At 44.2% G+C, this 12,231-nt stretch overlaps 1 protein-coding gene across 1 annotated transcript in view; it reads right to left on the bottom strand.

Annotated features, from left to right (window-relative positions):
• Positions 1-879: 879 nt before the first annotated feature.
• The window catches only part of PPM1H (protein phosphatase, Mg2+/Mn2+ dependent, 1H), a 78,949-nt gene continuing 67,597 nt past the window's right edge, over positions 880-12,231 (bottom strand). Inside the window, exons 9-10 of the mRNA XM_009997777.1 lie at positions 7,118-7,269; positions 880-1,027 (exon numbers count right to left, since the gene is read on the bottom strand). Coding sequence (XP_009996079.1) covers positions 880-1,027; positions 7,118-7,269 — 300 coding nt within the window. The remainder of the gene's footprint in view (positions 1,028-7,117; positions 7,270-12,231) is intronic.

Raw genomic sequence — 12,231 nt, 5'->3', positions numbered from 1 at the left:
ATGCAAAAGCTGTACGGTCAGGGATCCTTTCAACAGGATAAAGCAGGCAGAACCATTCAAGGAATGAAAAATCTCTGATCCCAAATAAACCATGGCCTCCAAGGTAAACATCACATAAAACTGAGTTTGTGTGCTCTGGAGAACCATGGTATACACACACAACAGGGTATCCTGACAAGTAGCTCCTCACATTAGAATCTGTGACCTATTTCTCCTGGACAATTTTGCAGGTGGCTGTTTTAGCTGCAGTAAACAGGCATAGTTACACTGAAAACAATTTCAGTTTTCCTACTAAAATACAGGAGTATAGTCTACTGAAGAAGAGACAGGAAGGAAAATGGGGATTCAAAAGATTACACAAGTTTGAAATTGTCCATAGGTAAGTCATGAATGCAACTTTTTGTAAGAAGAAAACTCTTGAATGTCATATATGTGTATATATAGGTATCTTTAAATTAAATGTGACCCAAGTCACCTTCTGAATATTTGGGGGTAGATTTCAGGAGCCTCCTTGGCTTCTGGTACCCACTTCTGCTTTCACAACTGAAATGACTCTTCCAAGCTACATGGTAAACTGAGAAAAAAGTCAATTCCCCACCTGGAGGGACAACAGAATGCATATGCTAGCAGCATTTAAATCCCATTCCTGTTAAGCACCAAAACCATTTCTATAGGGAAATTTTAATCTTAAGGATAATCTTTAATCATATACAGTGTATGTGCAGAGCCCTGCCTTTTGGGCAGAAAAATAACCCTCCAGCATTAGTTTTGAATAGATTACATCGATTGGAAGTGTCCTGGTCAGATCACCAAAAACATTGTCTCTTGCAGGCCCTTCCCCAAAAGATCCCAATCCTTTAACTACTCTTGGCGCCGCTTTCACGACTGTTTGTTCCCGTGTATTAAAGGGATGACGTAGACAGAGATGTCGTCTCCAGAGCCCAGCCTGTCGTTGGATATCCGCCAGCCCCGGTCCTTCAGCACCCCCCTGGCTCGCATCACCAGGTCCTGTGCTGCCAGCGTGTACCTGTGGAAAAGGCAGAACACAGCCAGGGAGTGCTCATCCTCATGAGGCAAGTGGCTGCTCACAGCCTGCAAACTTCACCCTCGGGAGCTACCAGGACAAGCAGGAGAAATGCAAAACCCAGCACAGCCACAAAGCAACCCCTTCCAGTTCAGTGACGGCTCCTGCCTCAGAAGCTGAAGGTATCTGACAGGCACTGATTGATCAAAGAGTCACCCATCATTCTGGGTGCCCTGCTTCCCAGGTTTTCAGGAAAATACTTAAGCACTTGCCTTAACAAGTCCGCTTTAGAGCAGCAATCTGAAAAAGCTGAGGATGCTACTTATTGAACACTGTGCCCTTGTGGACTGAAACATTTGAAGGTAAATACAGGTCGACTATTTCAGAGATAAACTCTAACAAAGAAAGGGATTTGAAAGTAATAGAGCACTAAAAATAAAATCCTAATTAAACTTTAAACCAAGTAGAATAACTTGTCTGTTTTCCTAGAGCATAAGAAAGATTTTTAAACCTCTTTTATTCTGAAACTGGAAAAGGAAACCAACAGTTAATACAGCCAGATTAACAGATTCCCACAGTCCTTTCACATTTATGACTTCAATGAAAACTGTGTGAATGTGAGTTGTCAAATGCTTAATTTAGTGAAAAAACAAGTTTCGCATTGCTTCAAAACTCCCAGCCTGTGCTGGGCTGAGTGGCACTTGATTTATGGGAGTTATTTTCTGTCCTGAAAAAATAACAGATGCTGCTTGGGGACAGAAGGATGTCAGAGTCCAAAAGGTGGTGCATGACAGTGTTCTGTCATGTTCTTCCTTATCGTTTTACCTGCTGTTACTAGATCAACACATCTGTGTACTCACTTAGAAATTTCCTCTGAAAACAAATATCTCACGGGTGAACAGCTACTGTCACGTTTTTCTTCATCAGTTCAACACCTGGCTGAGGTGTTTTGAAATTGGTTGGGTGTAGGCAACCTTTTCTATTATTTGATAATTAAAAATTTATCAGGCAGTTAGAAGACTGACAAGAAAAAACAGTTCAATGTTGTGTCTGCCTGTGTTTTATTTAAAGGGTAACTGCCAGCCTCCAAGATGACGTTGGGGCTCTATGAAACCACGAAACACAGGCTGCCAGTAGCAAAGCACACCTCTGCAGTTTCCAGAAGCAAGGAAGGACAAGAAGGGTTTGCATTTCAAGACTTTTCTAGGGAGGATCCTTGGCCAGAAACAATCTGCCCAGACCCCAGCTGAGGAACAGGAAAGAACAGTATCTCCATTGATCAGAAGCAGTGGGAGCAGGGGGGTGAAAGAATTTATCAAGTATCTGGGACTGTTCTAACCCCAGAAATTTTCTCCAGAGAATGTATTATTAAACAGTAACTTTTATCCATAGAAACTTTGTTCATTCTCTGGGGATAAAAGAAGGAAAACCCAGCAATTATATTGTGTTTCAACAATTTTGGTGCTTTAAGCTGGAATGACTCCTTTGAACCAGGAACAGATTTATTTTCTCTTCTAGAAAGATTTCATCAATGAGAACGAACCAACATTTGACTGCCCAAAAGGTCTGATGTTGAATCCAAGTAATGTTGTGCAAAAGCAATGCACTCCCCACTCCTAGGGGGACTGAGTGAGAAAATTTCCAGCCCTCGCTAGTTTTGCCAAAATATTTACTTCCAGCAATAAGAGAAGGGCCCAAGGCATGAACTCTAACACACACGCTGCACAAACACGTGCACACTCTCCGCATCTTCCCAGGTAAGTCTGTACCAACAACCTCCAGCTATAGTGGCAGGATGTAACAAGAAGCACAGCCTGTACTGTCCTAATGCAACAGGAAATGTATTTTCTAAGGGGAAAAAGCCCAAACATACATATTTGCAGTCCCCAGTTCCCAAATCCCCAGATCAGATGCAGGGCTAAGGAACAAAAGGACTCCACGTGGCAAGCGAGAAACTGGAATATTTATTCACAGTGTGTCTGATGCTGAGTGAATCTTTTCCAAGGATTTCTCAGCTATTGTCAGAATTTAAGAGAAGAAAACACTCATCATCCTGCAAGAAAACTTTGCCTTCCTCCTTTTTCTAACTAATGAGAGCTCCCCAGATTTCAAGAGTACAAAGGAATGAATATTGCTTTTGCTGCTTAGTGTTTGGAGAGGTCATAAAAAAAGGAATGTTAATAAACCAGAAATTCTCATAGAGAGACTGTGAAATACACAAGAAAATAAACAAGAAAATGAAGCAAAGGAAAAGGAACAGGTGAAGGCAGTAGCAAGGTAACATATTCCTCTCCATGTGTAGAGCTGAATTGAAGGTGATGCTTCTCAGCTTGGCACTAGAGATAGGGTGAGTCTCTTGTACCTGGAGATGAATAGCAGCAGCAGTCCATTACTGAATGTTTTATTCTCCAGTGCTGTGAACTTGGGATTCAGCTGTCGAGACAGTATTAGAGAACTGCTGAAGTAGTTTTAAAGTATCCACTTCCTCCTAATGAACAGCCTCGCTGGAATACAGCTTTTGTGTTTTAAGAATAAATATATGTGGTTTTTTTCTTCTGATGAAGCTTTCGGTATTGATCAGTGAAAGTACTGCAGGAGAAATGGTGACAGTGGGGAAACGTGCTGCTGTCTGAGCAGCTTCTTATCTTCTCACATCCAGCAGAGGTGGAGCAACTCTCCAGCATCCTCATAAACCTCTAGCTAGTGTGAGAGAGAGAGTGAGAGGGAATGAGAAAGGACAGGAGAGAGGAGGAGAAATAAAAGATTCCCAAGGTCAGTGGGAAAACCTGCTTAAGTGCAGCTGAAGGAAATGGGCAAGAATCATGCTTCTCTATCTTCATATCTCTTCAGAGAGATGATGTATGGAAAGCAGCAGTGTGTCGCTACCACCTGTTCTTCATGCAGGGTCCCCTTCATGCTCTTGTCTGCCACAATCCATGTAAGAAATGAGCTGGGTAAGAAATACATCTGCACTCCAGTTTCTTTCCTCCATTGCAGCCCTCACAGAGGAACTGTTCTCTAATCAAATCTGTGCCCATCACCGGCTGCCCAAATCCCCTGAGGCTCTGTCTGCATGGCTGGGTGAAGACAGCCCCAAGGACTTTGCTCTGCCTGTACTTGGAGATGCCCAGACACATGCTACATTTGACAGGGTTCAAAGATGTTTTTCTGTGGGTAACAAACACTCACAGTTCTGACAGTAAGTATCAGCAGGAGAGAGTCCCAAGAGGATTGCCAAAGGCTGTAAGGCTCTTACCCATTAGGCTATAAAATTACTTCTAATTCAAATAGGAGGGATATGGTTCCCACAAAGAACTAATTACATAGCAGATAAATACTCTCTAGCTCTAAAATCTTCCTCTCTAGCTTTTTTTTTTTTTTTTCCTTTTTAACTATGTTGCTGTCAGGGTGAAAGTAGGCTACTGGGTCAGGCAGATCCCAGGCCTGCTCCATGGGTAGGTTCTCCAGAAGACCATAGCACTACCAAACCCAGGAGGTAAGTCTCTTACATTCTGACAAGTTTTCTACGTCCCCAGCGATTTAAATTTCCAGCTGATCACCTCACCACAGACTATGTCACTATACTCAACACAGAACCTGACATTTTCTGGGATAACGTTTCCTTTAAACATAACCCTGATAATACAGCAAACCAGATTTCCTTGTCACTGACTAGTGAGAGGAATGAATGCAGCTCCACAGTCTGAGTTGCTATGCTATTGTAAATTCATTAGTTATACCTCATTTGGACCACTGTGAAGTAATTACGTAAAACCTCTCACACAGTGCTTTAAACCCTTTAAATATTCCTTACAACCAAGCAGCAGAGCAATTCCACAAAAGTAATTTTCATAAATATAACTGTAAACTATATGAGGGACTGCTCTAATTACCTTTTGCAAGCCAGCATGAGAAATGTCTTGCCACCACTATTTGTAAGCCTCTAAATGACCTGGCACAAAGTTACTTAGAAGAACAAATTAATTTTCAATTGAGATGTCCATTCATAGACCAGTAGGTCAAACACCAATAAATGTGTTTGCTCTAACTCATAATACAGCAGGCCCAGTTCTGGTGTATGCTGTACTCACGCTGGCACAAACGGGGACTAATCCCCCACAACCACTCGGGCTAAACCAGTGCAAACAAACACATGTGAAACAAAGAAAATACCTTTTTTTCCTGTAGTGTCTCTGATTTCTACATGTGTTTTATACGAGTAATTTTTCATCCATTAAAACAAGGCAAAAAGCTCGAACAACGAATCCCCGTCCCCACTGCAGCGAACACAGTGGCCATCACCAGCTTTGGGAAGATGAAAAGGAACAAGACAGACACAACACACTCAGACTATATTCTCACAGACAGCACCAGCAAGGGCAGTAGGAAGAGCCAGCCTTTTCCCAATTACTAGATGAGAATGGGGACAGAGAAGGGCAAAGACATTACCTTTTAGCAGGTGCCTTTGCAAGAGAAGACTCAGGGGTGCAGAAATGAGAGCAAAAGCTCCATAGCACCTCTGAATGGTGCCAGGGAATAACCAAAAGCAGATTGGGTGGGTCACCTCTTCCTACCCTGAATCAATGGCCTACCCACACAGCACAGTGCCAGATGCTCTGGAATTGACCCTGGCTAATCCTGCCTGATCTCCTCTCAGAGAGAGGGCAGAGACACTTCCATATCTTGCTGAAGTAGAGACAGCCCTGGATGTATTCATACCACATCTCCTCTACAGCACAAGGAAGCAAGGGAGGTCAAAACACTGCGGTTGCAGCTTCATGTTAATCATCCATTCACTGGAAGACTGAGTGCTTACAGCAAAACCTCACTTTGCATTCCATGTTTCTAGGTGTCAGGGCAAGAAAATGCTGCTCGCGAGTTATGTTGGAGCTGCTCCCACATTAAAATCCAAGTGGTTGTCAGGGTGTCCCAATTATCTTCCTTGCTTGCTGATGGAGAACAGGGCCGTCCTTGTGACGATGACCACTTAGGAACATGCAAAACACCAAGCATTTTGGGATGGGTTTCCCCATGCCCTCAAGAGTTGCCACATCTAAACAACTGTAACTTGAGCTCTCGTGCGGTCCCATGTGTTTTCACTTGGATGCCAAGATATTTCAGAGCTTATTTCTGAAGCTCTGCTTTCTGCCGACCAACTGGGGATGCGTAAAAAGCTCTTTCCCACTCTCAGCCCAAGGCAAGGTCAGAAGACAGTGATGGCCAGGCCTGAATTCAGAAACAACACACACTTCCCTTTCTGAATAGCCCCTAGGGAAGGATAAAGCTTTTTCCACTTTCACAGTCCTCTCTTCTAAAAGCAAGAGAATTCTGATCTCTAGTATAATGTTTTAATTCACGGAGACACCCAACTCAGCAGCAGACACACTGATGGACTTGCTCAAGGCTGACAGTGCTCTAGCTAGTTGTTAATGAACTTGTTTGCTTGTGTTTTAGAGAGAGCAACTGAACAAGTAAGAGGTGATAAAGACAGGAAAATTAAGAGGATGAGGTAGGTTAATACTGTGAAATGAAACAGACTCCAACTGTAACAGAGTAAGACTTCCCACCTATTTCCACCTACTTTGTCACTGCATCTCTCCTGCAACTGGTAGCTCTAAGCATCCCCTACTGAAGGTGGGTTTAAAGGCTAAGGCACGACCTTTGGGAACCACACTGTGCAGTATTTATACATACATACAGTAAGAGAGATACATGCTGATGATGACCTAGTGAGAAGCAATCTTTAGTGTTAAGGGACTATCCAGAGGAGTGGAAACCTGTCACTGCTAGAGACAGACACCTGTTGCTAAGACCTCAGCCTCCTACAGTTTCCACAGGATTCTGTACAGCAAACAAAATTGATCCCATACCAAGATACCATGATCCCACAACTTCTCCTTCGAAGATATGCAATTCTGAGTTACAACAGACTCCCCCAACCTCCGCATTTGCTGTAGATGCTCCATCCAACTTATAAAAATGTCCAAGTGTTGTATATTTACTGAATGTTATTCATGTCATACATTCTACAAAAATACATTACCAGAAAGTGCTCTTTTGCAGAGAATCTAGAAACTGGAAATGAGCACAAACCTGTGGGGATCATCAGGGTCACAGTTCGGTAGAAAGTTAGTGACAGCTTCTGCCACTTCTTCATTTAACAGCACATCCCAGAGTCCATCAGTAGCTAGGATCAGAACATCATCTGGCCCATGCTCATACTGCAGGAGGTCATAGACTCTCACCTAAAACAAAAAAAACCCCAAGAGACATTCATGAAAAAGAAGACTGCCAAACTGCTTGTGAAAAATTGATGAATTTGGTTGCATGTTAGGAGGTTCATCTGGGGCACTAAAATACCTCTCCTGCAGCACTGCTGGGGGTTCTTCCCAGTTTAGCCCTTAGGCCAGCAGTTACTTCTGCCCTGGCATGGCTCCAGTGCTGACCCCAGCTGGGATGGACACAGTCTACCCTTAGCAAGGCTGCCAGCAGCCCTCAGAGCCTCCCCCACCCCACAGCCTGGTTCAGTGGGTGAGGCTCTTCCCTATCATTGGCAGGACTAGTCATATGGAGCCTGAATAATTTATTTGATGAATATTTGATATTTTCTAATAAAATATTCACAAATAATTGTTTTCACTATTTGTCCAGTTCCATTTAAGTCTGCCAGATAAATTGCACACATTGGGAAATGTCTGTGTGGCAGTAGGCATCACAATCAGCAGCTGCTGCAGTCAAGAATTACAGTGTAGTTAGATGAAATGGAGAAAGATTATTTACCTGCTCAGTTATGTGTATCTGTAAGGAGAAATCAATTCAAGATCTGCACAAAAGTGAACCCCTAGCCTATCTGCACTATTACAACACCCACTGGCTTCACCTTGTCAGTGTACAGCTGCAGTCAGGCTGACCACTGCTGCTGGCACCTCCGTCCCAGCCTGCCTTTAAAACTACTTCCACCGTCCCCTCCTCAACGAGGCTGGGGAAAGCCAGGAGTGCAGTGAGCAGACATGGGGGGTGCCAGGAGGCTGTCAGCTTCAGCTGAGCCAGATTATGAGCAAAGGCCATGGCAAGTGTTTTTAAATGAGCCTTTAGCTTGGTGTAACTCCTTCCAGCACACGCTGTACTCCAGCTGACAAATCGCCTGCAATTCCCAGGCTGCGATGGGAGCCGGTACGAAGCACTCACAGAGCACTTTAATTACCACAGCAACAACCACAGCTTGAAAGAAGTGTGACAACCTTGGCAAGGCAGACAGGAGGAAACTATCATCTGTTCTGAAGTTTGGAAATGGTGCACCTTGTCACGCACTCTGCTCCGGCCTCGGGCTCCACTAACAGCAAAGGCAGTTGGGAAATTTGTCAGGACAAACACTTGGCATAACTAGAAAATATGAGCTGTTTTATTCTCCCTCCTGGTGCATTCTCCCCTTAGGAGCCATGGAGCAGGCAATGCACATAAAATGGCTGGACCTTTTAATGTAATTATGATTTTATGGGGCTGCAACCAGTACCAGAGAGAAAGAAAAAAAAAAATAAAAAAATCACCTAGACCTGACTGCTAATCCTTACTTGTTCGCCTTTGACTCAAAAGCACTACAAGGTCATTTGTAAAATGTAACCTATACTTCATTATCTTAGGTAGCAGCTGAATAAGGACTTTGGAGAGGATTAAAGTCAAGGCAAGATACTCTCTTCATTAGAACATATCTTCTAATTCAGACTGAGTGGGAATACTGTTATAGAAAAGTTCCCTATGTGCAGCACAGCTCCCATCCCAAGCCCACTGCACAGAAACCAGTACCTGTCCTAGTCCCCATCTCCCAGAATTTAGTTCAGCCTCTGACAGTCCAGGGTTTCACCTTGGAAATCACTGATGTGTGGAGGATAAGTTGGCAACAAGCAGCACATATTCTGGTCAGATCTCTTGGGTACAGGCAAATATTTGAGAGAGCATCAGGGTTAATGCTCAGGGATGCACTCAGCAGCAAGCCCCTAGGAGGAATAACCAAGCTTTCAATGTCAGTGCTAGGAAAAACACACCTACCTGGGCTCTCCCACCTAAGCAAAGTACACATTGCACCATAAGAGCCTTTCCTGAAGTGTTGGTGGGGGAGAAGGCAGGAAACCAAGACTGTGTATCACTTATTTGAATAATCCTGAAATGAACAATCTTGTCTGACTAGGAAGTGGCACTGGTGTGGGTAAAAAACCTGGCAAAGCTATCTGCAGCCAGTCCACAAGTCAAATGGTCCAATCCTTGGTGCAGCACAATGCTAGAGCAACACCAAGAACTTGTGAAAACAAACAAAAAAAGCAATTGTTGATTTTATGGGTAATTTGGGAACAAGGTAGTTACTTCATAAAAGCAAAAGCTTTGTGAATGAGCACCTCCAGAACGGGGTGCCATTGAGAAGGAACTAGATGTCAGAAGAGGTGCAGAGAAGGTCAGTGGGGTAAGCACAATAAGGGATGCTAGGCTGGTACCCAGGCTAAGGAAAAGAGAGTGCCAAGGTTACAGGAAGCAAGCTTGGGTAAGATTCCTGTATACAAGAACCAGTTGGACATGCCACAAAACGTTCACTGAAATGTAGCTTTGTCTGCCTTCCAGTTACCACAGCAGCAACACATTAGGGCAGCCATGTCCACATAATACTTCTTTTTTTCTTAAACTTTTTTTCTTTCTTCTGATTTCTAAAATACAGCTGTAGGAGCCCTCCATAGGGTGCTGACAAAAATGAGTTAACTTAAAGCTGTCCAGCATATCATAGGTTCCTGTTATTGCTCACAGACCACCTTGCCCAGGCACAGAAACAAGCCAGCTCCTAAACCTTCACTTTTCTGCTAGCAGCTTTTTCAGGTTCTTTGTTGGGTCAATGAGGGCCTCTTGCAGCAGTGACACATGCCTTCAGCTAGACATGGAGCAGCTTGACAGCAGAGCTCCTGGAGGCACACGGGTTGGGCAGCACCACCAAGGCACAGCTACAGGATGATCAGACCAGCAGGGCTCACTTAACATCCACTCCACCCACCCGCACGTTGTGCAGCACCCCAGAGCACACTTCGCACATGCTGTACAGTGAAGGTGAAGGACTCTGACGTGCCAAAGTTTCGGAAAGATGAGGAGTGATCCAGGGAGTTACCTAAGTGCCTGAAACAGCAAGCAACCCCACAGCACTGTAAATCTTATGTGACCAAAAGCAACTCATTGACATCCATGGAAATTACTAGGGTTTATTTTTTCCTTTCCCCAAAAAATTTCACAGCCAATCTTCTCAATGACTGCCTCCTTCCCATAGACGTATTTCAGGAAACCAAACAACAGTGAGGTTTAAGTGATGTTCTCTCTGTGACCTAAGTTTGCACAAAGCTGCACACACTGCAAGTATTGCCTAGCCCTGCCAGCGCAGTTGGCCAAACACCGGCTGGCAGTGCAGAGGTCTTCTTAACTGGTGCTGCATCCCTTGACACATTTCCCAGCAATTCCACTCCAAAACTTCAATCTTTCCCTCGTGACTCATTGCTTCTTACAGTCAGATGTCAATCCTGATGGTGCCCCATAGAACTCTTCCCCAAACACCTTGGGCTGCCTGTGCTCTGCCTTCTGACTCCTGTGCTTTTTCAGCAACTCCCCCAGCCTACCAGCCCCTTCTGTGCTGCCCTGGCAAACTTTCTCACTCTAACACCTCTCTGGAGCATCAGGGCAGACCCAAAGGAGCCCAGTTATGTCACCGTACTTCTACCTGATGTCTGTCTTGATGTAGAGCAGCTGACCTGTTAATTAGCTGAGCCTGACTTCAGTAACCAGAAACTGTGAAGAGCCAACTATAAGAAAGGAGCATGAGAACCTCAGTAGTAAAGACACTCATGACAGCAAGCACTGGGTTACACTACATTCTATCCTGACTGGTGCTGACAGATGTCTGCTGATAGGTAACAGCAGATACACACCACTTGAGCCCTCAGCCACACACGACATCTTTCTGAACGTGTATGAGGTAGTTTGTCGCATAACGCCTTTCTTCAATCCAGGTCTTTTTCCCTGGTGTTGCTCACCTACACACAGTCCAGAGTGCAGAGAAAAATGTTCTGGGCAAGTAACAAACAAACAGGTGGGCTGGTTTGATAGTTACATTTTAAACAGATCTACCCACTAGACAAGACCTGCATTTGGCTGCTGAAAAGGACCACAGCAGCTCTCTGAAGGCTCCGTGGCTTGTTTGCCAGGATTGTTTTTAAGAGGCAGCCAACGTGAGTCCCTGTGGCTGGAAAACCACTCACGACAGAGCGACACGCGAGCCCGGAGCCACCTGAGGGGCTCCTCAGCAGCCACCCTCGGGGGCTCCAGCCGAACAACAGCCCTCATTCACTCACTTGCACTACTGATCAACATGGCTACTTCAATAAATTAAGCCCTTTCTTAATTGTATCGTCCCTTTTTATGCGCAGTGTTATCCAGCACGGCTTCGCTGGCAAGCAACGAGGGCTTTCACTACTACCCTCCAAGTAATTTATATGTAAATAATAAAAAGCGGGTCCCAACACTGCTCCCTGCAGCACTCACCAATTAATCTCCTTTTAGCTTTTTACTGCCACCCTTTGTTTCCTGCCCTTTAGCCAATTTCCAGCAGACTGTGCCAACTTTCCACTTAGTCTGTAGCTTCATATCTTTTATATTAATAACCTGTGATGCAGAACAGTTTCTCAAGCGTTTTCTGAGAAATCAAAGTACTCATGCAAGACCATCTACTGCATTTATTATTATTTTTTTAATTCTCTGGTAGACATAGCCCTGAAGGACTTCAAACCACTAAAGTGTGATGTTTGCCACCCTGACTCCCTTTGATCATACTGTACTTCTCTAAATATTTGCCTTACTTATTCCCTTCAACAATGTAATTCCTAAGGATTTCTTCAGAAGGCAGATGTGAATCTGAAACGGTCTCCTTTGACATATTTGTGGAGTTGTCAGAAAGATTTTACTAACATAATGGAACAATAAAAACTCTGCTTCATTACCTTCTTAAAGTTCACTGTGGTGGCTGGCTTCAGGTTCATTGTTGGCAAGGGCCAAATGCTGCCATCAGAGCCACACTTCTCCCCACCAAATGGCTGAACTGCCTTTTGAAAAATTTCAAGAAGATGTTCTGCTTTTCAGTTGCAACAAGGTGGCTATTGCTGAGCTTTCAAAAGCAGAATTTCCTGCTG

The sequence above is a fragment of the Chaetura pelagica genome, unplaced genomic scaffold, assembly GCF_000747805.2.
Source record: "Chaetura pelagica isolate M959 unplaced genomic scaffold, ChaPel_1.0 scaffold314, whole genome shotgun sequence".
NCBI classification, from domain to species: Eukaryota; Metazoa; Chordata; class Aves; order Apodiformes; family Apodidae; genus Chaetura; species Chaetura pelagica.
The sequence above is the reverse complement of the archived record's forward strand: the minus strand, read 5'-3'. Positions and strand labels throughout refer to the sequence as shown.